Source organism: Bactrocera dorsalis, chromosome 1, assembly GCF_023373825.1.
Source record: "Bactrocera dorsalis isolate Fly_Bdor chromosome 1, ASM2337382v1, whole genome shotgun sequence".
NCBI classification, from domain to species: domain Eukaryota; kingdom Metazoa; phylum Arthropoda; class Insecta; order Diptera; family Tephritidae; genus Bactrocera; species Bactrocera dorsalis.
Window position 1 is genome coordinate 105344890 of NC_064303.1, and position 25592 is coordinate 105370481.

The following is a 25592-nucleotide window of genomic DNA, read 5'->3' on the forward strand; positions in this document are numbered from 1 at the left end:
GTTTTGAGTTTTACTAACGCCCAAATTCTTTTTCTGTTTTTGGTATGCACCACTCAGCAGATAGAAAATATGTGGTGCTAGAAATATAACTAAACTATTGTGAATATGCAAAGGGGAAGAAGAAGTGTATAAAATAGTTTACATTTTCGAACACGTGCCGCTAGTTTGTAATTAAATTCTCTTAAAAAAGTATTTAAAATATAAAATAAATATGAAAAAGAAGACACAAAATAAGCCTGTTGAGTCCGACAGTGATTCCAGCTTTGACGAGGATGAACCACAAACAATAGAAGAGCAGGAAGACGTGGATTCAAGCGACGAAAATGAGCTTCCTACAACCAGCAATGCCAAAAAGACAACAAAATCCAAATCAACTAAAGTTACCACTAAGGATGACAGTGACAGCAGTGAAGATGAAGATGCAGACATGGGTGAGAACGAGGACGAGAGTAAAAATAAATCTACACAGAACGAAAACAATGAACAGGACAAAGACAGTGACGGTGATAATGAAAATGATGGTGACGATAATGATGACGAGAAGAGCGATGATGAAGACGCTGAACCAGAGGTTCGCATGCCCGTTATCAATCCTTTAGCGTTTATGAAGAACAAAGATCAACGTATGGCACTGTTTAAAAAAATGAAAAAGGAGAAACACAAACAAAAAATGCAAGAAAGACGTGCACGTCGTAAAGCTGGCTTACCTGCAAATCCCGGTCACACAATAGAAAGTTTGCGTGAAAAAGATCAGACAACAGTAGCTAACTTGGATGATTCCGATAATGAAGAGCTACGTAGGGAACTACAAATGGACGACTTCAGTTCTTACTTTGATCGTAGTTATGAGCCAAAAGTATTGATTACTTTTGCCGATAATCCCGTAACGAAAACTCGAAAGTTTGGACTTGAATTAAGTCGTATATTCCCAAATGCATTAGTAAAAATACGAAATAGATCATCGGTTAAAAATATATGTAAAAGTGCTATTCGCGAAGAATACACAGATGTAGTAATTGTTAATGAGGATCGCCGCAAACCAAATGGGTTACTTGTAATCCATCTTCCCAACGGTCCTACCGCTCATTTTAAATTGTCCAATGTTCAACTAACTTCAGATATCAAGCGTGATCATAAAGAGATAACAAAACACCGACCTGAAGTAATACTGACAAACTTTACTACAAGACTTGGTCTAACCGTTGGCCGTATGCTGGGTGCACTTTTCCACCACGATCCTGAGTTTAAAGGGCGACGTGCAGTCACTTTCCACAATCAACGTGATTACATATTTTTCCGTCATCACCGTTATGAATTCACAAAAGAGGGCAAAAGGGTAAACTTACGTGAGATGGGACCACGTTTCACTTTGAAATTACGTTCACTACAGGAAGGTTTGTTCGACAGCAAAACAGGTGACTATTCTTGGATAATTACAAACAAACGGCACGCTATGGAGGCTTCTCGTCGTCGTTTCTTCTTGTAACATTTTTTTCTACAGTTAAAATTTTGTTGAAAAAATATTTAAATAAATGTATAAAATATAAATGTCCGTTTTATTCAAAAGTTGAAAGGTTTCTTTGTTATCAAAACATTTTTTGTTTATTAATTACGAGTTAATTTTTCATTCAAAAACATTAAAACAAATGTTGTGGTATTTCATATTACACACCCAAAATGATTTCAACAAATTAATATGAAATGAACATAGAATACAAAGAATTACGTCTTTGCGCAAAAAAACGATAACTAAAATGATATTGTAAAACAAATTTCTAAATACTAATATTAGATATCAGAGTTGCTACCTTGTCACATTCTAAAATGTGTTTTCAACTCAATGTTTACATTATAATGTACACGTTACATCATAGGACACTGGGGATTCGCTCCAGCACCTGCTGCACCAGCTAAGTTGGGGTCTAACATAGGGAGATCACCAGCTGTTTCGGCCAAAATTTCTTCAGGCGGGTTTCCGAATTCTTGCAATCTGCGCATATGATCCAATACAGCCTTGAACTTTTCACGCTTAACTGTTGCAGAATCGTCTGGTTTCTCTGCTTCTAATTGTTTCTCAAGAACTTTGTATAGCTCCAATTGTTTCTCATATCTAAAAAATATAACGTACAGTTTCTATTAATTTATAAAAATATTTATAGAATGAAAGCATACCGTTCCCTATCTTCAGCACTAATTTTGTCACCATGTTGTTCAAAGTATTTTGGATACTTTTCCACCAACTCCTTTATGCTTGGCAACAATATTTCAGCACTCAGCAAACTTTGCATCATGCCTTCCATAAATGGCAGGAACATATTATTGTCACCTTCACCGGGCTGTGCAATTTAATAAATTCTTGTGAAATCTTTCTTTTATGTAAAAGTTGTAGCAAATACTAACATTTTCTAAATTGAGTCCGCTAAACATGCTAGCAACATCATTCTCCGAAACAGGTGCGCTGAGATTTTCCGAACCTTCTTGTAGGCCCTATAAATACATGCAAAAAAACAGATGTGTATAATAAGTACAATAGCCACATAGGTGTCAGGTGCTCATTTGAATATCAAAAACACATTAACTTCATCGTACACACACCTTTAGAGCTTGTGCTATGCTATCTGAATATTTGGCCACATCTTCATCACTTGCTGGATTTTCGCCTTGTAAGGTCATAGCCGCTGCCTCGGCCATTTTTTTGAAGCCGGCCAAAATTTGATCCGGATCTTGCGGCATTGGGGGTAACTCACCACTCGGGGTGTTGGGACCACCAAAAAGTGTCTGCATGCGTTCTGCTAATACATTTGCCTGTTCACTGCATTGAATACAAAGTAAAATATACATTTTTTATATAACTGCTATGCTTACATAAAAAATGCATCTGGATCGGCTGCTGTTCCGGCATCTGCGGCACTACCGGCGGGTGATCCGTTCGTGGTCAAACTATTATCTGCATCTACCGTACTACCAGATGAGCTTTTCTTATCGAAATCTTGCAGGGCATCTATAAATATGTACACAGCGTTAGAGAAGTATTTACTTTCATTCAAATTATATAATATAGTAGACCCATGTTGTTATGGGCGTGCACATTGGACTTACTGTCAAGCAGCTCATCCAATTCCTTTTTGTCATTTTGTTTGTTCTCAGACATTTTACTAAGGAAGTTTTAGATTTATCACTCACAAAAGTTCGTTGTTTCTAATATATGGCTTTTTCGTTAATTTAGCACAAGCCGTTTTGTAATTATTAATTAAAAAATTTATGAAAATGAAATATGTGTGCGTAATAATTGCACAAAATTACACTTCACGTCACGTCTGCTGTTCGCTGCTCATCTGGGTAAGTGATGCTGCCAGAATGCATTTTTTAAAACAAATTTGTAAAAAAAATATTAGTGCCGTAAAATACTCCGATAAAAAAAAAATCAATTCGAATTTGGCAACATCTGGCATCACCAGTAAGAAGCAAGCTTGTTTCGTTGCCAGTAAATAGAATTTAAAACATTTTTGAATTATAGTACTTTAATTCGTATGTATATTGTTTAAATAAAATTAACTGTGTCTTTAACAAACAAATTTTTAAGCTTTTGTGCATATAGAATGTGGTTTTCCCCTCTCTCTATTTCGACATTTTCCCCTTTCTCCATTTTGACAGTTTGTGTAAGAGGTTAGAAAAAGCTTTGATTCTTAAGTGGAGCGAATTATTTCAATTTGTATAATTTGCATAAACGATTTAATAGAAAATCTTTTAAATAAATACAATGTAATTTTCTAACTGCAAATGCATACGTTGAATAATATAGATTATAATTTGTGTATTAATTGTGTTGAATGAACAATGTTCTTCTTTCGTTGATACTCAACATTTTGAAGTGTGTGAATGGCTTTAAATAAGCACATTTCATTTGCAATAGTGTAATATTAGATCATTTTGTACTTATTAAAAGTAAAAAGTGTATAAAACTTTATTAGTTATTGTGTGATATTTTCAATATTTAAATAGCTTGCATTAAAATATTTGTAAGCATGAGTATGAGCAAAAAGATGGAGGAAGTGAAATTCGAAGCAACAGGCATACACTAACAACAATTTGAAGCTCAGTGTAAAATGAAGGAATTTCGTATTTTTGCTTCCTCCTCCTTCACTTTTGACAGTTTGCAAAATAAGTTGGTAAAAGCTGCGTCTGTTCTGTGCAATTATTGCTTTGTTTTGTAAAATTTGAAGTAAAATGGTAAAAATAACCACTTAAAACACATAAAACAAGTTCAATATAATATGCAAACTGTTAAGGAGTAAGCGCAGCAATATGGTATAATGTGTGAAATAAAAATATCGATATTCCTCTGCCGGTGGTATTTGACATTGTTAAGTGTTTGTAAGTCTTAAAATAAGAGAATTACATTTGTAAAGTAAATATTAATCTGTGTTTACAATCACAAAGTAAATATATTTTATTGTGGCATCTTTTGATTGCTGACATAGCTTGCATTCAAATTTGGGCTATGCCTACCGGAGACATGCATAAACATGTAGGATGCATGCAGAAACATGGAGGAAGTGAAATTTCAACAAGCATACGTACATACATACGTATGCAATAGTTTGAAGTGCAGTGTACTAGTGTTTAAAATTTTCAGTGTTTATTAAATTGTTAAAACTCTTTAATTTGTCTAAAGCTCTTAAATGTATTTGAAGTGCAGTGTACTAGTGTTTAAAATTTTCAGTGTTTATTAAATTGTTAAAACTCTTTAATTTGTCCTCAGAGCCTACAGAGACTCATCTTGTGAGTACAGTTAACCTATAAATGGATAACATCGCTTTCAAACCTTATGGATTTCGATGTTGACCGCGGCTGCGTCTTAGGTGGTCCATTCGGAAAGTCCAATTTTGGGCAACTTTTTCGAGCATTTCGGCCGGAATAGCCCGAATTTCTTCGGAAATGTTGTCTTCCAAAGCTGGAATAGTTGCTGGCTTATTTCTGTAGACTTTAGACTTGACGTAGCCCCACAAAAAATAGTCTAAAGGCGTTAAATCGCATGATCTTGGTGGCCAACTTACGGGTCCATTTCTTGAGATGAATTGTTGTCCGAAGTTTTTCCCTCAAAATGGCCGTAGAATCGCGAGCTGTGTGGCATGTAGCGCCATCTTGTTGAAACCACATGTCACCCAAGTTCAGTTCTTCCATTTTTGGCAACAAAAAAGTTTGTTAGCATCGAACGATAGCGATCGCCATTCACCGTAACGTTGCGTCCAACAGCATCTTTGAAAAAATACGGTCCAATGATTCCACCAGCGTACAAACCACACCAAACAGTGCATTTTTCGGGATGCATGGGCAGTTCTTGAACGGCTTCTGGTTGCTCTTCACCCCAAATGCGGCAATTTTGCTTATTTACGTAGCCATTCAACCAGAAATGAGCCTCATCGCTGAACAAAATTTGTCGCGAAACACATTTCGAACCGAACACTGATTTTGGTAATAAAATTCAATGATTTGCAAGCGTTGCTCGTTAGTAAGTCTATTCATGATGAAATGTCAAAGCATACTGAGCATCTTTCTCTTTGACACCATGTCTGAAATCCCACGTGATCTGTCAAATACTAATGCATGAAAATCCTAACCTCAAAAAAATCACCCGTTACAATAAAAATTCATACATACATTGGATTTATAGTATATGCAAAAACGTAAACCCTTGACAAATGATATTTATTTCTAATATATTGTATTTAGAAATTCCAAATATGTATTTTGCAATTTTGAATCAAGCGTTTATTTGATTTTATTAATTTTCAAACTCACAAAAAAGTGCCGTTATTTTTTATTATAATTTGTATGCAGTGGCTACCCATATACATATAAAAGTATAATACTCAGTTCAGTGCTTGCTTTTTGACAATGGATTGGGAAGCTAAATAAATCGTATTAAGATTTAACTTATGAGCCTCTTAAAAAACTTGTACTTTATGTTTCGAGGATGTTTTTGTTTACCGCTCTTTTCAACGTTTTTGCTAATCGTCTACTTTTAAAGCCGGAAAATGGGTGGTCGACATTTCTTCCTTCGAAGATTGCACCGTAGCCTTGGATAATAACCAACGCCTAATTTGGTAAAGATATCTCGTCAAATGAAAAAGTTTTCCATACAAGCACTTGATTCCGACCGTTCAGTTTGTACGACTGTTATATGCTATAGTGATCCGATCTGTGCAATTTGCATTGTAGATTGCACCATTGCCTTAGGAAACAATCCACGTATAATTTATTGAAAAAAAGCTTTATAGGGTCTTTCATATTTCTTTTGGGTGTTACAAGCATCTCGCCATCGTAATATACCTTGTTCAGGGAATACCCCACAGAAAGTTAGTCTCAGTCTCAAAATGTCTCTGTTTGAAACAAATACCACTAGAAACTTTGTGTATAGTATGTATGTAACTTTTGTTGTTGTGCACACATTTCTTCGTCATAACAAAGCGGCTAAAACTCATACGAAGGCAACAAACCGTTTAATTTATCATATCTTACGGCCAACCAGGCCATGATTACAAACCTTTGTGACCAGCTAGATTAACACCCAAAAATACATACATATGTTCATACGCGTATATCTGCGCACCTACCTACACCTGAATATGACTACCAAACACATGCTGCTGAATTGGGGAACACCGACAAAAATTGACAAGTACTTCGAAACTCACTCATATGTTTGTGTATGTGTGTGCATACACATTTGAATATGAACTTAAAAATGTCTGTAGTAAATTGTTACTAAATGGCAGAAAAGATATTTCCACTAACCACATGGATGTACCATAAATCTATAGTATGCATGAATTTCCCACTGACTGATCTTCCAACAAAAACCAACTGGACACACAACGTGACGGTTGGTTGGGCCGACAAATAGACAAAGCCAAATCTTGACCCACAAACATATAATGCCAGCAATTAAAAGTGTCTTTCGCCATGGTGCCATCCACCATAAGTGTATATAAACGAATGCATGTACAAATAAATGTAGACATTTATGCTGTGGTTGTACTAACTGATTGTTAAGAAATAGTGCGAACTAGCCGCGCATGCACAGCCGTGTGCACACACTCAGAAGGGTTAATCACATTCGTTGCGCTGCATGGCGGAAAAATTCTATTCACCTGGAAGAGAAACTGTGTCTGCGCTACTGTCGAACACCAAACACAAACATCGAGACCAAAAAAAAAATAAAATATATTAAAATATTTTCTGCTTGTTTTGTAGGTGGGCGGAGGTTGAAAGCCCACTATGGCTCGAGCAACCTCAACATACAAGTTCTTCCTTTATTTAGTTGAATGTTGTTCAATAGACCGACCTTTCGTTGTTACATTTTAATGCGATTATCCCTGGTAATGGATTTAATCATGACAAATAAGCGTCTAAGCGCATGAAAATGCTAGCAAAATATTTGCAAAAGTCAAACCTTACCCACAACTCTCGTTGACCTTTAGTATCTACATACGTCGCGTATGGTAGCTCACGCCTCTGTAGTAGTAGTTTAGTATTTCATTTATATATGTTTGTTTGTGTTTTTCTTTGGTTGTTGTCAGTTGAATGCATTTGTGGGTGTTACTGTTTCAGCTTCCACGGCGTTTTAGCTGAAATTCAGATCAGGTAAAATTGAGAGCAAGCGTGCGCTATGAATAGATCTTCATACACTCATATTTATATACTATACATACATACATATGTGTAGCATGTATTTGTATTTAGTTTTATGACTGTGTGTGCAAAAGACTTTAAAACTTCAAGTGAGATATGAAAAAAGTATTTAAAGGGTGTTTTTTTGGTGATGTGGTTTCAAAAAAAAATAATAGCATATATTTAGCTCTATTATAAAGATGAAAGTGCAATTATAGCTGTCATAACCATAACCATACATCAGCTGTTCGAACCAACTCTACGGTCAACACTGTTTCCAATTAGTGGTGCCCTACCATAACGCCATGGTCATAACTATACCTATCAATTGAATCTTGGTTATGGGCATATTTTTATGGTATGTCACCTCTAATTAAACCTTAAGTGTTTGCCGCGGCTGGCTCGAATAAATTTTAGCTGACAGGCCCAATTTTCGACTAATTTTTGCAGCAATCGAAGTCGCATTTCGGCAATAACACGCCGAATATTCTCTTCGAAGGCGCCGATTGTCTCTGGCTTATCTGCCCACACAATAATCGCACGAAATTGGGATCCACACCACAGCCGTCTTGTTAAAGTCAATGCAGCCACGAATTACCAAAATAGCCAACTTCTTCTTCTGTACAGGCGAAGACACCGCTACGCGGTTATAACCGGGTTAATAACATCGCGCAAGTAGTTTCTTCTTTTCGCAATGTGGCGCCAATTGGAGATTTCAAGGGAAGAAAACGGAGTGGAGGCCTTCCTCTTCTACTTCCCCCGGCGGGTACAGCCTCGAATACTTTCAGAACTAGCATAGCCGCTGTCTACGTATGCCGCTTTATATCTCATACAGCTCATCGTTCCATCGAATGTGATATTCGCCATGCCCCATGCGCAAAGAACCATAAATCTTCCGCAGAACCTTTCTCTCGAAAACTTGTAACGTCGATTCATAAGATGTTGTTATCGTCCATGCTTTTGCACCATACTGGACGGAAATAACGAGTGACTTACAGAATTTGGTTTTCGTTCATCGAGAGTGGACTTAACTTCTCTATTGCCTACTCAGTCCGAAGGCAAGAGCTATTCTGCGTTAAATTTCGAGTCTGATATTGTTGTTGGTGGTAATATTGGTTCCAAGATAGACGAAATTATCTACGACTTCGGTGTTATGACTGTCAACAGTGACGCGGGAGGCCAAGTCGCGAGTGCAACGACTTTTTGTTTGATGATAAGAGATATTTCGTCTTGCCTTCGTTCACTACCAGACCTATTTGCTTCATTTCCTTATTCATTTTGGAGAAAGCAGAACTAACATCGCGGTTGTTGAGGCCAATGATATTAATATCATCGGCGTACGTCAGAAGATGTACACTCTTATAAAAGATGGAATTATTTTCTCCAATAGTAGATTGAAGAAGTCGCATGAAAGGGAGACGCCTTTTCTGAAACCTTGATTGGTATCGAGCGGCTCGGAGGCGCCCTTTCCGATCCTGACGGAGCTTTTGGTATTGCTCAACGCCAGTTTACACATAAAAAAGTTTATTGAAATCTAAGAAAATTTTTTAATTTTTTTCATACCGATTAGTCCGGGTCATATTTGATCTTGAGTTTATTATTTGTAAATATTTTCACTTAACATATTTTTATATCAATCGGCTTATTCGCGTGTATCATTCTTTCTATAAAAATGCATGAAAATGTGTTAAGTCGTAGCCAATGCAATTTAAACGCTTTATTTTTTTCCTGGAAATTTGGGATAAAGTTAAAAACTTCCTTTTGCGTTCCATTTCAACTTCGGAGGAGTCTGAATCGCAGCTACGAATACATACAAATGCATTCATACTAAATGCATTCACTATTTATTCCGCATTTGCTCAATAAACGCCCGAATAATGTGACCGAAGCGTGCTGTTGCGCCGCTGAAGCTTCTTCAAAGCACTTTCATGCCCAAGTGCCATGCTAATGAGCCCTCAACTAGTAGACAGCCTGTCTTGCAAACGAAACTGTATGGCGTTTTCCAGTGCTGTAAAAAATAATCTTCCTTCCTTTTTTGCTCGTTGTTAAAGTTGCGGTTTGGAAAACCGGGTGGCACTTGAACGCTTCGTTTTGTCAATTATTCACACACGAGGAGTTCTTCAAATAAAGAGTGATTATGAGGAAATCAGGCGCATTTCAATTATACACGCTACTGGGACAATTTATTAATACTTCGAATGCAATATTTACGAACTTTACAATATTTTTATGCAAATAATTCGTTTTCAATGTTGAAAGAAGCGCCGATCAATGCAATGCTTCCAAATAATTATACTCTACAGCCAATTGTCACCTTTTTGATACTGTGCCCCAAAAAAATTCCCACTTAACTTCATAGCAGAGTGACCGAATGCTCAGTGATTAATGATTTCCTCCACATGCTGTGGCCACAAGAGGTAGGCTCGGACAGTCAGACGGGCAGGCAGGCAGCCAGTAGTAAGCTGTTAGATGAGATTTTAATCGGCATATATCCGAAACGATACATTTTCTCAATTAGTTGAGGTTAACATTGCGTGCCTAGGGCCAGCATCATTCACCTGATAAATGCATCTCACTTTTGCTCTCACTTCATAGTCACTACGAGCGTATTGTTTTTATAACGCTACATAGCGGTGACGCACAAGTGGTTTTCATACGATGATCTATCGTTAATTTACGACAACAAACTCTTTTTGTGTTAAATATGTTTATAAGTAAAAAGTAGGCAATCGTAAGTGACTCAACCACGCTGAGGTGAGAATAAAATAAGAAAATAAATGTGCTTATGTAGATAATGAAATAAAAATCACACAAAACTGTAGAATAATGAGCACAACAGGTTGTTTACTGATGAGGTTACTACACAGCCCTCAGTGTTCGAAAATATAACGATTGTCCGTCATTCAGTCTGACGAGAGTCGTGAAAACAAATTAATCTTCTTGCTTCGTTTATTACATCCATCGCCCGAAAATACCGCTTGCTCTCTTAGACGTCGACTCAAAGCCGACGCAATGCACAGCAGGAGGAGCAACATTTTGTAACGTTACTTCGTATCCGACAGATGTCTGAGCTCAGCGGCTGTGGTTCAGCTATTAAAAACTTTGTTTAAAGTCTGGTCTTTGCTGTTGTAGTGGACTGTCAGAGTTCAGCTCGCAGTCGCGTATGTGTCTGTTCTACGTATGTGATGTTTTTTTTGTCTTTGCGCCTACTGCCACCACCATTGCCTTCTGTTTAATGATCAATTTGTAGCCTCTTCTGATCGTACCGCCAGCGGGCACACACCATCACCGCTTTCACACCCTCGCCCCTGGTGCAATGCGCTTGCCGGCAAACTACTTGCCGCCTGCCACCACTTGGCGCACACGATCTGCCGAACTAATGACTTTCGAAAGGTGGGTGTGCTTGCGTATTGCGTTTGAATATGCTTGTATGTGCTTGGGTTTTCTGGTTACGAATTCAATTCAGGAAATATTCAACTCTTTATGTCAGTCAGTCAGTCTACGGTTGACGTACGAATGACGAATGTTTGTTACTTTCGGCAATTTAGCAGACATTCGGACTACGTTTGCAATGTGCATTGGAATTTCGCACAGTGTTTAAGTTAAATAAATTATTGGTTAACACTGATATTCTTCAATCTTACATCAGCTAACATTTAAAGAAAAGTTACATTATATTTAAAAGAAAAAATATCAGCTTGAAACATTTCCCGTATTGGGAAGTGTACGATCCAGATGAGACTCAAAATTGCTACGTGACCCAATTCATAAGATGTGACACCCACAAAATCTAACATACATATGGTATACTTACGGTATACATATATACGTAGTATGTATGTAGGTAGAAAAATATGTTATTTCGAAGGACCTTTGTGAGAAGCTCAAAAAGTTATATCCACTTGGGAATTTCAAAAGATCAATTTTTGTTTTTGTATCTGTATAACTACTATATATCGAATGTATATGAAATTGATAATATTTTTCGAAAATTTTACGATGATCCGATGAATAATTTCAGAGGTACATAGATGCGAATTTGTAAGAATGTTGAACCGTGTAATCACCTCCCGACGCATTTTTCTCAAAACGCTGTTTTCAGAGTCGGTGAGAAACGACCGACCAATCGACTTGATATACGAATATAACGAACTCCGTATTTGGCAGTATCAGTGCTTACCAAAAAGGTTCCTCGGTTCTTCCGATCGTATAATTCGCTTATCGCGCGACCGATTACAATGTCTTATAATTTTCTCAATTTCTCTTGCGAAGAAAGGTTCGGCAGGAATCCATACCCAAGTTCGAGGGCGCAATGGAAGATCCTCTTTGTTCACCGAGCTCATCCTAGCCCCCTTCCATATCTTTTCTTCAAGAGACTCTTTATAAAGAGGCACACTTTATGAGCTGTTGAAGCCCATGATGGCACCCGGCACTTTCATACCTTAGAGGGGGTCCGTTATTCCTTTCATGAAAACCGCGGAAATTGCTGCAGCTACAGATAGTACCTGCTCAACCTCTCTTTTCTAGCTAGAGTGTTGTGCCTTTCGTATTGATACGTATAATGCTTCCTATGATTTCAATCGAGGTTTCGCTGCTGGTACTAGCAATTTCGCATCGTTCCGATGCCCTAGCATTGTCAGTACTCGGTAGATTCCTAACGGCTTGCCCGTCTTTTCTTTCCCCAATGTACAAGGTGCATTCCAAAGTAAACAGGACTGAAAAAAAAGGGAAAACAGAACAAATGTTTTTTTTTCGTTCGGCAAAATTAATTTATTTTATTCTCCTTCTGCTGCAATACAGCTTTTTGCACGGTCCAGAAGCGGGTCGAATAAGTGTTTTAGCTCGTTGGCCGGTATGGCCCCCAGTATGCCGGTGCAAGCTTTTTGAATGGCCCTTACGTCTGCATAACGCTTTACCTTCATGGGCAAATGCATTTTTCCGAAAACGAAGAAGTCGCACCGTGCCATATCAGGTGAATACGGGGAGTGGTTAATGGTTAAAATGTGATTTTTGGTCTTTAATGATGACCTTCGAATGTTGGATTCTGAGCAATTTTTGGTCGTCAGTCAATTTGTGCGGAACAAACCGTGCACACACCTTTCGTAGGCCCAACTGTTCGGTCAAAATGCGATAAATCGATGTTTTGGAGATGTTCAATTCCATTTTCATGAATTTCAATGATTATTTCGGCTGATTTTTGAAGAATTCGCGCACAGTTTCGGTGATCACGGATTTTGATTGGCCCACATGTTGATCGTCATTTATGTCCTCACGACCACTACCATGAAAACGTTGAAACCACTCGTGCACTCTGCTACGGGATAGGCAATCATCGTCATAAACTTGTTTCATCAATTGAAACGTTTCGGTAAAAGTTTTACCAATTTTAAAACAAAATTTAATGTTGGCTCTTTGTTCGAAGCTCATTTTTGCACAAAAAACACAAACATATTGACACTAAACGCAATAACTTCACTTTCAATCGATGAAATGTCATGAAATTCTCACTAGATCGATAAAGGTACTAGATTCTAACGCACCAGTCGACATAGAGATGGCCAGGGAGCACTAAATTCAAAAAGTCCTGTTTACTTTGGAACGCACCTCTTTTTTCAAATTTCTTTACGGATTTTAGGGCATTGAAAGTAAATTTAAGTGACAGTTGTTCGACTGCTTTGTCAAAACAGGCAAGAACCTCTTAGAGCCATGTGATACCAAACGAGTTGCTTCAAAATATAATTCGTGCTGTAGACCTTAACGATATCTTTTTCAAGAGTGGCTGGTGCCGCAACAATAGAGCCGGTTGTACAGCATTCTCAAGAACGAGAGCAAAACGAATTACCTCTGTCATTAAACAAAGCATGTCAACGATTGGGAGACCACGCCACTTTTGACACTTATAACTTCGAGGTAGTGAAAGGCTTCGTCTATCTAGAATCTAGCTTAAATATCAACAACGAACTCAGTCCCGAAATCAATCGAAATCTCTTACCATCAGGCGCTATCATGGGCTCAGCAATCAATTGAAAAGTAGAGCCCTCTCTCGTAAAACTAAACTGACGTTTATAAGTCACTCATAATATCCGTTCTGCTGTACGTACAATATATAGTGCAGAAACATGAACGATGATGAACAGCGTTGAGCATACTTTAGAAGAGAAAAGTTCTCCGAAGGATTATTGGCTCCCTATCCTTTGGTGAAGAAGAGTACCTGGCGACTGTAAAAGAAAAATATTACCAAAACTCAGGTAGATAGTTATAGATTAATTTCTACACACTCGGAAAACATCCCATGGATATGGAAAGTTTTGTGTGTGGTTCTGCAAAAGCTGCACCAATGCCCACCGATGCCTTCGAGCCGTCAGTGAACTACTGCATTGAGCGGTTCCTCAGTTGTAGGTCTAGCTGGGAATCATTCCAGTCAGCATTACTACCGAGAGTAACTTTATACTTTCACTAGAGAAATTTATCCTTTTCATAACGCTGTCTCTTGGAAGGAGGGCCAGTCGTGTATCACACCATTTGTTGAGACAAAATTATATCCTTTTCCATACCTCTCTGCAAGCATGAGGGCAGACGCAACCAATTCTTTGCAGTTCTGTGATTTCTTCGATGCCCAAGCAGTCTACAAACCATAATTGCTTTTGTTACTTTAGACAGTGTTAGTTTCACATTCCACCGTAAGGTGGAGTCTAATGTGAGGCCTAGGTATTTGACCTCATTAGACATCTCTAACTCTCTGCCGTCAAGGGTTAGAGTCGTTATGCCCGGGTCGTTAAGACTTCGACAAATGGATCTTCTTTAGATAAGATAAAGAGACGATGGTTGTTTTTGCCGGATTAATATTTAATCCAACCGTATTCCACATTCCTTTTGCTAGGCTTAAGCCCTTTTATACTGTATTGGAGAGAGTATTCTCGGCACCCAGTTGCAGTGCCAACCTGATGATGATGACAGTCTCTTTGAAATATCGTATATTTACGAACCCATACTATTTTTTCCTCAGAACATAACACATTTTCATCGAAAAAATGCAATATAATATAATCGGCGAACAACAAAGACATTAAAATTAGAACATTGCTCTTCTTAAAAAGAAGGACATGATACATATGTTGCACGGGCATTGAGGCAGACGCCAGCAGGGATGTTTCAAGTCGCTTCAGTGAAACGATCACGGCTTTTGATGATCTTGTCGTTGTGAAATCAGTTTTGGACGACATTTAGCTTTAGATGAAATGCGATAAACGCATATCTATGCATGTATGTATGTGAGTGTGTGTATGTGCTATGCCAACAATAGCAACACTAATTTCCGTTGACTTTTGCCTTTAGAGGAAGAACAGTCGAAACAGCAGGCAACATGCTTTTAGGGAAATTTTCGCGCTAAAAACGGTGGACGCGCGCTGTTTTCATTCCACGAAAAATCAAATGACATTTAAGGACCCTACTAACTATTTCTAGGATGTATGTATGCATACATTTTCTCATATAAATACACATATGTATGTATATATATATTTGTGTGTGTGTGCTCTGTACTAAATAAGTGCAAATAGGACTTGCATTTGAAGTTCTATGCTTATGGGTTTGTTTGTATGTGTAAATGTGTGTGTGTGTGTAATTTGTGCGTCGTTTGGAACTCCAGCAGCGTGCCATGAATATGCTACTTAGAGGTGTTTATGATGCCCACCTGCCGTGCGATGAACGAAACGCTATTTGCAAGATATTTGGAAACTATGTATCTTGCCTAAGGACGGTTTTATTTGCATTGCAGCGACAACTTACTAGTTGGACGCGTCGGCGTTACCTGTTCCGACTTTAGCCAGCTTATTGTATATGAGTTGGTTGGTTGAGCGCGCGAAAAAGGAAACAATATAATTGTAGAATTGCGCGTTTGTATGAAAATTTAGCGCTTCATTACAACGTCAATCCGGCATTTGTTTGGCAACAAACACAACATAATTGATACAGATGAATATCTCCCATTGGCGGTTGTTGCAAGGAGAAAGGCAGCTTTGAATGTGCATATTAGTGCTGCTAATTGGAGGAGTGAGCACGTTCTTATGACGTTCATTATATATTTCCTTATTGATATGATGAAAAAGTGTTATAGATGCATTGCATAATATAAGAGCAGAAAATGTCGAAATCTCTATTACAGAAATATTAAAAAAAAGATAAACTAAACAAAAAAAAAAAATAAATTTTTATTGCAATCCAGCAGCTATGAATGCAGTTAGTTGTTAGTGTTAGTCCTTTGTTACGCTTTACGCTTATTTGCCAAACAGTTTGTACAACTTTAATAGCTGTAAATGACAAATCAATTCGTTGTGGCAAGTAGCGAAGCCACAACGCCTGTCACGCTATTACCAGTTGCCAGCAAGCGCATGTTGGATGCCAATAAATGCTGCCACCTATTTAACACAAATTTACACTACCAACAACACACACACACACACATGCAAGCATACATAGGCGCTTACAAACGCTTCGATAAGGCCAATTGTCATGTCCTTGATCAGATGTCTTAATGATATTATCAGAGTATCGTTATGTGTGTATGTGTGTGTTTGCGTGTTGGCCTTTCCTTCTACCACATTCACTATGACAAATTAGCACAGCGAGCCTTGCTCCTCGTATTGACACATCCACCAGAGTTTACCACATACCAAGCAATGTTGACATCGGTTAACCGAAGACCGACCACTATTCGGCTGTGCAACGGTGTAAATTGAACGGTGCGCTTGAAGTTATCCAAATTCGAATTTATCTAGCAATTTAGTTGCAGCATGTGGTAGGTGATGTTGGGATATGTGTATGGTTTTCGTGGTCAATGCAACCTTGAGGTGGACCACTGTGGACACTGTGACCAAAAACATATATATACTGTTGCAATTGAAACCGAGAAATTTCGGTTGACACGGTGGTATTTGATTTGGTCAAAAAAGTTTTCATGTTGTTATTGTTATTGTAGAATTGCTTAATATTAACAGTGTGAAATTTTACCCCATATGTGTGGTAGAGCTTCATCTAATAATAGGCTTTAATGTTGACCGGCAAATTAATAGTTTTCCGAGGCAGTTTTAACTACAAATATCTGCTGCATTTTAAGAAAAGGTTTCCCTTATCAAAAATCAACTTGATTTTGGATTTGAAATCGGAAGTTAACAATTCTATATTTTTGGATATTACTTAAATCTTCCTAGTCATTTAGTTCTGAACTTTCGAATATCACTAAGGAGCCAGAACAAGATTCGTCTTCGTAGTACAAGAGGATGCTCTCTGGGCGGGGTACTGTTTCCTTTATTGTGGAGTCGATGTCAAGGGTAGGCCGACGACATTTTTATAAGGACAAAAATCAAATTCGCTAATATTTTCTCCAATATAGTATAAAGGGGATTAAGATAAGCAAAGGGATGGTGCAATACGGTTATGTTAAATTAATCCGTCAAAAATAACCATCGTCTGTTTACCTAATCAAAAAAAGATTTCTTCTGGGATTAAGGACCCTGATCCTTGGCGGTAGAGAGTGATCAAATCGAATGGTGAATTTTGTCCATTTCATCTCCTTCAAAGTAATCCACCCCCGGTAAATCCATTCTATCTTTTATCAAAAGAAGATCTCTGCCAGGCTTAGGGATCCTAGTCCTTGACGGTAAAGAGTTAGAGATGTCTAATGAGGTCAAATACCTACGCCTACCATTCTACATGTGGAACTTACACTGCCCTAAAGCACTCATGGTATGCAGACGCCTGGCCGGTAAATCCTGGGGCTGTAAGCCGAGCATCATCAGTTAACTGTATACGATAAGATCGATTATTAAATATAGAATGGTTGCTTGGGCATCGAAGAAATCACAGGCTTCGAGGCTGTAAAGAATTGGCTGCGTCTGTACCTTTGGGGCTCAACCGCAGTGCTTGAAGTCATGCTGGAGGTCACTTATGATAATCAATCAGACAGCGAACCATACCATGCTACTCATGGTAGCAGAGGTGTGTGGAAAAAGGAAGATAATTTCGTCTCAACAAATGGTGTAATGCACGACGATGTGGTCTCTCGCCATAAAGAAGGAAGGAGTGGACAGAGAAAGATATTGACAGAAAGCCAAAGGCTTGCACCATGTGAAGCTGATAATGGGAGGTTACAATGAGGTTTAAAAACATGATAAACCTGCCCAGAGGAAAATTCCGTGTGATCGCATTTTACGTTGGTCCCTACGTGACGCTTATGAACGAGGCAGCAAGTAGGGCTTTTAGTGTTAGTTGGGCGGTTAGGGGAGGGTGGGGATTGAGTGACCATAATTTGCTTCAAATTGTGGTTACCCCTCGATCTCCTCCCTCACCTTATGAGAGTCCATTGCGGCGATGGCGTACCGCTGGTACTGACTGGAACCAATATGGGCTCTCGGTTAGGGAAGCGGTACTTAGTATACCGCTTAGCGTGTTTGAGGAGTTGGGGGTCGACGAGCAAATTGCTCGTCTCTATGAGGTTGTTTGGGGGACAAATGATAGGGTCTTTGGTAGGTATGAGTGTTCCAAGATTAGTAAAATTAAATGGTGGACGCATGAGTTAACCTTGAAGAGGAGGACTGTCAGGCGTTTGAGGCGAAAGTTTCAACGTGCTCGACGGTCCAATTCTGATAGGCTGTCCCAGCTTAGGCGGGAATTTAGTTGTGCGGATAGGGAATATAAGGAGATGTTGGTGAAGGTAAAGGAAGATGAGTGGAGGAGCTTCGTTAGGGAAAATAGGAACGACCCCTGGGGTCAGGTCTATAGGATCTGCAGGGGTCGTAGGAGGGAGGATATCACCTCTCTTCGCGTCGGTGACACTCTGTTATCGTCGTGGAGAGAGTGTGCGGGGGTTCTGTTAGGTGCGTTCTTTCCCAGGTCGGAGGTGCAGGTACCTCAAGCACAAGAGGTGCCTGTCCCTCCATTAGATGATGGGGAGTTGGGGTACGCCTTTGGCCTGGTTAGGTCTAAACGGTCCCCAGGTTTTGATGGTTTGAACGGAGAGATGTGTAAAAGCTTATGGAAGTTCATTCCGGAATACCTGGAGGCCATTTATAATAAGTGCGTCTGGGAGGGATACTTTCCACGCGAGTGGAAAAGTGCTAGGGTTGTTCCTCTCCTGAAGTCCCCTGATAAGGTCAGGAGCGATCCTCGATCTTATCGGGGCATCAGTCTCCTTCCAGTACTTGGAAAAGTGCTGGAAAGGGTCATGGTGGAACGGCTTCAGGAGCTAACGCGGGGTATGTGGTCGGATAGGCAGTTTGGGTTCAGGAAAGGACGCAGTATAGAGGATGCGTGGTTTTTTGTTCAGAATGTCGTTAGGGAGAATGTCAACAAGTATGTCCTTGGCATATTTGTTGACTTCAAGGGGGCATTTGACTACCTAAGCTGGGATCGAGTGTTGCAACGGCTGGAGGAGCTTGGCTGTCCGGAAATTACTCTTTGGCGGAGTTATTTTTCGGACAGAAAGGCCTCTCTTGTCGGCATGAATGGGAGTGTGGAGATTGGAGTTGTTCGAGGCTGCCCGCAGGGTTCCATCTGTGGTCCATATATTTGGAACCTTATGATGGACACTCTGCTTGGGCAGCTCGAGCCACTCTGTAAATGTTGCGCGTATGCGGACGACCTTCTTCTTATGGTTGAAGGTCGCTCGAGGTTGGATTTAGAACGGGCGGGAGGAGATCTCTTAGAGATCGTTAATTCTTGGGGCTTAGGTGTGGGGGTTGACATATCGATGGAAAAGACGGTGGCAATGCTGCTGAAAGGTAGATTGTCGCCGTCTCGTCCACCGATTGTCCGTGTGAACGGGGTCAGCATCAGATATGTGACGCAAGTCAAATATCTGGGGCTGACCATAAGTGAAAGGTTGTGTTTTACTCCACACTTTGCGAGCGTGAAGGAGCGACTGCAGGCAACCGTAGGCAAAATACGACGTATTTTGAGGAGCGATTGGGGTCTCGGACGTCGTGCTGTCCGCACCATATATCGTGGCTTGTTTGTGGCCTGTGCCACATATGGAGCCCCTGTATGGTGGGAGGCAGCCACGACTGTCATGGGGTCTCAAAAACTCCTCTCAATACAGCGTTGTGTGATGCTTGCTTGCTTGCCTGTATGTCGCACCGTCTCAACGGATGCGATGCAGGTTTTGTTAGGTGCACCCCCTCTTGACCTGATTGTCATACAGAGAGCTGTTGCATTCAGGTTAAGAAGGGGTTTGAGTGTGTCATTGCTGCGGAACGATTGGATTTCCGACGATGATGTGGAGAGGGAGGGATATCTAGGGAGCAAGAGGCTCCTAGATGATAGGGTTAGGTGTAGGTGGCAAGAACGTTGGGACAATAGTCCTAACGGCCGAGTGACGTACGAGTACATTCGGGACGTGGGGTTCGTTGAGGATAACCCAGATTTTAGATTTTGTCTAAGTCTGGGTTTCTTGTTTACGGGGCATGGGCCTCTGAATGCATTTTTGCATCAGAGGCACCTATCAAATACGTCAGGGTGTTTTTGTGGGGCGGAGTTGGAGAATTGGTCGCATTTAATTGCGGAGTGCCCGATGTACTCGGACATTAGGGATCTGGGTGGTATGGGGATTAGCTGGACTGATGGACGATTAGATGTTAGTGGTGTGATCTCCACTAGTCGGAATACCGAACAGTTAGGGTTGTTTGCGCGTGAGTTATTTAAGCGGCGAAGGCGGTTAGCTGGAAATTAGGGTTTTAGTTTTTTTTTTGTATGAGTGTTAGGTGTTTGCGTTGTGGGTTTTTTATGTGTTAGTGGGGTCCAACCTCACCTTCTTTTTTGGCCACCAGTCCGGAGCAGTATGGAAGCTCAACTGGTAGTAGTTTCGGCTACGAAGTCTGACCGGAGACTTAATTCTGGTACCACGGGGAGCAGGAGCCCTTGGAGGTAACTCCAACCTGCTCATGCGGACTGGCCCCTCGGGGAGTATCGTGGTGGTTGTGGTTGAAACCCAAATCGCGGGAAGAACTGACTTTGTCAGTTGAATGTGGAGTTGCATTGCAACCGGGTGCCGGACCCAAAGCACGGCAGAGGTTTTAGATGGGCCTCGAACCCTACCAAGGTGGTTAGTGTGTCCATTCCACACTGCCAATTGGTACTGAAAATGCTTAGCATTCTCAGGGCGCTGATCAACGCATTGATTTGATCCGCTGTGCTTTTGAGCGCCGTGGAGTAAGGTTGTCGTCAGCAGGTACCCACGTAAAACACACCGGACGTTTACGTTGGTCCCTGTAGCCACAAGAAATACCTGTCCAACATGGCCATGTCCTCTTGTGCAAACTGCTAGTTTTTCGACATGGAACCAGAAGCCTCTGAGGTCCAGATTTTTAATTGCACAACAATCTGTAGACGCAAGCTTAAGTTCCTTGGTTCCATATATCTGGAAAGGGAACACATCACTTCAATAACGCTCAGCAAGTTTATACACTATTGTATTATCCAACTATACATATGTATATGTATCAACAGGACACAGGTTTTCAGTATATACAAGTATGCATTCGAAATGTCGGCACTTTGTTGCTACTCCAGAAAGATTGATGAAAAGATTTCAGTTTGGTAACGAATAAAAGGACTGCACTTGAATTACAATAATTGCTTACTTATACATATAAATATAAATATGTATTTACTTTTTATTTATATTCACTTATTACTATTCCACTGGTCACATTAATTTTTCATAAGTCTGTTCGCTTTCCTTGTTCTTTTGTGTTTTACAATTTCCGCGGTGGCGTCAAAGTTAATAGAAATTATTCCAGATTATTAATTGAGTTTACTCGATACATTCGTAAGAGTCTTGCTTAGGATAGGTATGCGTCTCTGCTAAAGATGCGATGTACATACATACTTGTATATCGGTTCCCTATAACAATTGTTTCCTTTATTCCGATCGTTTTTTATTTTTGCTGGAAACCACACAATAGACCAGTTGTTGCGTGAAATTTTGTAATTAATCAAATTCACACGCTTCGTCATTCTAAAACGTTAACCACTGACCTAATGAATGGTTACGAAATGGTAGGTGGAAAGCGTGAAAAGGATATGCGTAAGCTACGCACCTTTAACTTGTACAAATACCTTTGTGTGTATGTATGTATTCGTGAATGCAAATATGTGTGATTGTAATAATTATGCATATTATGCATATAAAATACATAACTAATGCAGCCGGAAGTAGTTCTCTTGACTATGGCATTAGAGCTTTCGTAGTTTCACGAAGTAACTATTTATTTTCTTATTAGAATTTACAGGCGACCTTTCGACAATAGCTAGTGGATGTTAGACCAGTTTTCAGTTGTTTTTTACTTTTTGTATATGATGATTATGTTATCAAGAGGTCACTCTATTTCATTTAAGAGGTTGCATGGGCTTACGGTGTTTTAAAAAATCAAATTTTTTATTGTCTTATTAAATTCTACAACACCTCAAGAATATTGTCTTAAATTTGATCCAGGTAATAGTTTTTTAGAGAACTACTCTACCGATCTTCATGACACAGGTCCTTGGGATATAATTTTTAAAGACTTGGACGAAGGATTTTTTTCGATTACAACTATTTGAAAAAAATTTTCGAGAAATTTTCCCTGAAATTTTAATTTTTTTGTAAAAATGTCTGCCTAAAAATCAAGTTGAAGTTTTTTTTCTTCGTCTATGTTCGTCGTTCTATGTTAAGGATTTAACTAAATTAAGTATTTTTTCACTTTATATGATCCTGTGAGAATTTATCCTGCCAACGCGGGCGCAGCTTTTTTCCGAGGGGTCACAGGAAATTGCGGCGCAATGGCCCAGTTTAAAATATTTTTTCCCAAAATTTTCAGTATTTCTTTGTTAATAGTTATGTTTGTAACAATAAAAAAATTATTTTTTATATGAGAAAAAAATTGGTGAAAAAAGGCAGTTTCTTACCCGAGGAAACCTATTACACAACGATGTTAAGACAGTTTACATTTAATTATATCCTAGTTGTCAGCTAACACGGCTCATGTTTCAGTAAAAACCGTTATCACGAGTTTCACATTTCATATGGGTGGCTTTCACTATGTTTTGACAAGATAATTATTGTAATTGTTATTGGGTTCTTGAATTTTACGCTCGTCCGTTACAGTTGATCATCACCTCATCAATTTATTTCATTGTAATTTCGTTCAAAATACAACTAAATCTGTAGTCCAGACAAATCTTTAAAATCTTTATCATCGGCTTTAATATAGTCTTCTTAACTAATAGAAGCATGACAATCCTTAATCTAGTTTTCTGTATACTTGTTATAAACCTCGCCTGGTTTCTGAAAATTCTTGGGCCACCATTTGTTAGATTATTGGACAGTCATATTTATAAATACATGTCTTGTGTTAGAAGAATATAGGACCCTCAGCATCTCTTTTGAGAGCCGTTTGTGAAAAATATTCAGGTCTTAGTGCGAATCTACTATTGGCATGTTTCATACCCAAAACACAGCTAGTGACAGCAACCTGCTGGAATTATTTAGCATTTGTCTGTAGTATTCACAATTGACAGAAACGTTGACTACATCTTTATTTAAAAAAAAATTGTCAAATTTTATCAGTGTGTTCAGTAAGGTTTGCCATTTCATCATGTCACGTTCTACTTTGGTACAACGCTTGGAACTTGACCAAGAATTTTGCGCGAATTCCCGTTCTCTGGAAAACCCGAAATCTTTTCGGATGAAGCCCATTTCTGGTTTAGTGGCTTCGTCAACAAATAAAACTGTCCCTATCGTCGTGTAGTTCACGAAAGGCTATTGCATCCCTAAAAAATAACGGTTTAGTGGGGATTGTAGTAAAACGGCATCATCGGGTCTTATGTCCTTCGAAATAAGACAAGAAATGCCATTACCATCAATAGCGAGTGTTATAACACGATGCTGACCGACTTTTTCTTCTGAAATTTGATGAAATCGACGCGGACAATCTTTATTTCCAACAAGACAGTGCGTCGCATCCTGTTTTATGTCTAAATATAAACACACTGCGTTAATCGTTAATTTCAAGGAATGGCCTAGTCAAATCGCTGCCAAGATCATGCGATTTAACGTCATTACATTAAGTTTGCTTTTAAGTTTGTAGCACAGAGAATGAAACGTCGAAGACCCTATAAAGTGCATACATATGTAAATGATCAGCGTGATGAACAGACTTGGCTGAGATATATCAGTTTGTATATATGCGAACTAGTCGCTCAGTTTTTAACATATCAAACTGAAATTTCGCATACGTCCGTTTCTCAAAAAGTACGGAGGAACTATCGATATCGGAACACTATAGCATACTACTACTTGTATGAGCAAAAGTAGTAAGAATTTGTTCATAATTTTAAAATTCTAAATTTTTTCCTTAAAATCTATGTCTTCTCTCTCAAAATTATCCCCCTGGGCTTCTATACACTTGTGCCAACGCTTTTTCAATCCTCAAAACAGTTGTTAAAGTCAATTTTCGGAATAGCCTTCAATGCGTAGCGATTCAAGTTTAATGTCTTCAAAGGACTCAAAACGGTTTCTCCAGAGCGTTTGTTTCAGTTTGTTGAATAGCCAGAAGTTATACGGAGTTAAACTAGGCGAATACAGTGATTGCGGTATGATATTGGTTGAAAATTTGGTCAAAAGCTCACGAAGAACCATTGCAGTATGTGACGGTGTGCTTTCGTGCTGCAAACACCAAGAGTTGCAATCCCATAATTCTGGCGACGAATAACTTTGCTCAAAATACGTATAATACTTAAATAGTACTCCTTGTGCACCATACCTCAATAATCGAAGAAGACTGTCAACATAACCTTGATTTTTGATCTCTTTTGACATGTCTTTTCGGCCTTGGCCCACCTTTGCCACGACCTTCGATCCATCGATCGTTTGTTTCCAGGGGTCGTAAGCATACTTAGGTCCATGACTCATTGCCAGTAATAATACGTTTTTTGACATCCAGGTAGTCGGCAAGCATTATTTTACAGACGTTAACGCGACGCTCTTTTTCGGAAAAGAGATCAAATGGGTTTGGAGCCAATAGTACTTTCACCTTTCTTAGGCCCAAGTCTTACTTCAAAATGGCTATGGATGGATGCCAGTTAATCGTTAATTCTCAAGCACCAATTATTTTATTTTTTTTTACGTGTTGATCGTCAGTTGATGTTGATGGCCGTTCTGGAAGTGGTCAACGTGTTCTTGACTCTCTTTGAATTATTTGTAGCGATCAAATACTCTTGCTCACGACAAACAATTATCACCGAAGTCCTTTTTCAACATTCTGAACGTTTCGGCAGCAGAAATTTGATTCCACACACTAAATTTCATGACAATTCTTTGTTGAATAATTTCAGTCATCGTAAAAATTGCCGAATGCACTTTATGTACTTCAGAAAGCCAAGCATATCTAAACATTAATGATAATTTTGTTGTGACATTTGGCACAGATGTCACTGATAGTCATAGCAACCTAGAAAAAATTATTTGGACGAATGGGTTTTCGCATGAAATTTAAATTAAAAAGTAGTTTACTGTCATTATGGCCTAAGGTAACACTCCATTTTCTGTTCAGATCGGAGAACGCTATGAGATTTCTTGACAAATTATCTTCACGAAATCTGGCATAGATTATTTTCCAAGGCAACGCTCTAATCAAATAAATTGTTTAGATCGAACCATTATATCATATAGCTTTCATTCAAACTCACCGATTAAATTCAGAGAACAGATTTATATGGAAGATCCGTGCAGAGTATAGCTTCGCTTCACCTTATCGTTCGGTCCGAGGATCAAGCAATAAGCACCTACCGAGTTATACGCCTAGCGTACTCGGCTACGCCAATTTTCATTTCAATTATAGGGAAGAAATATAGCCACATGAATAGCAAAATTATTCATTAATTAT

General features: G+C 39.1%; 2 protein-coding genes across 2 annotated transcripts; one reads left to right on the forward strand and one right to left on the reverse strand.

Annotated features, from left to right (window-relative positions):
* The first annotated feature begins 106 nt into the window (after positions 1-106).
* LOC105224399 (probable ribosome production factor 1) lies at positions 107-1548 on the forward strand. Its single transcript, XM_011202471.4, has one exon. The coding sequence runs from the start codon at positions 212-214 to the stop codon at positions 1484-1486; it is 1275 nt and encodes a 424-aa protein (XP_011200773.2). The 5' UTR covers positions 107-211; the 3' UTR covers positions 1487-1548.
* LOC105224401 (peroxisomal biogenesis factor 19) lies at positions 1536-3348 on the reverse strand. The gene is made up of 6 exons (XM_011202472.4): positions 3100-3348; positions 2866-3001; positions 2596-2812; positions 2401-2487; positions 2173-2336; positions 1536-2110 (listed from the first exon to the last, which is right to left on the reverse strand). Exons 1-6 carry the CDS (start codon positions 3149-3151, stop codon positions 1864-1866), a joined length of 903 nt encoding a protein of 300 aa, XP_011200774.1. The 5' UTR covers positions 3152-3348; the 3' UTR covers positions 1536-1863.
* Between the last annotated feature and the right edge of the window lie 22244 nt (positions 3349-25592).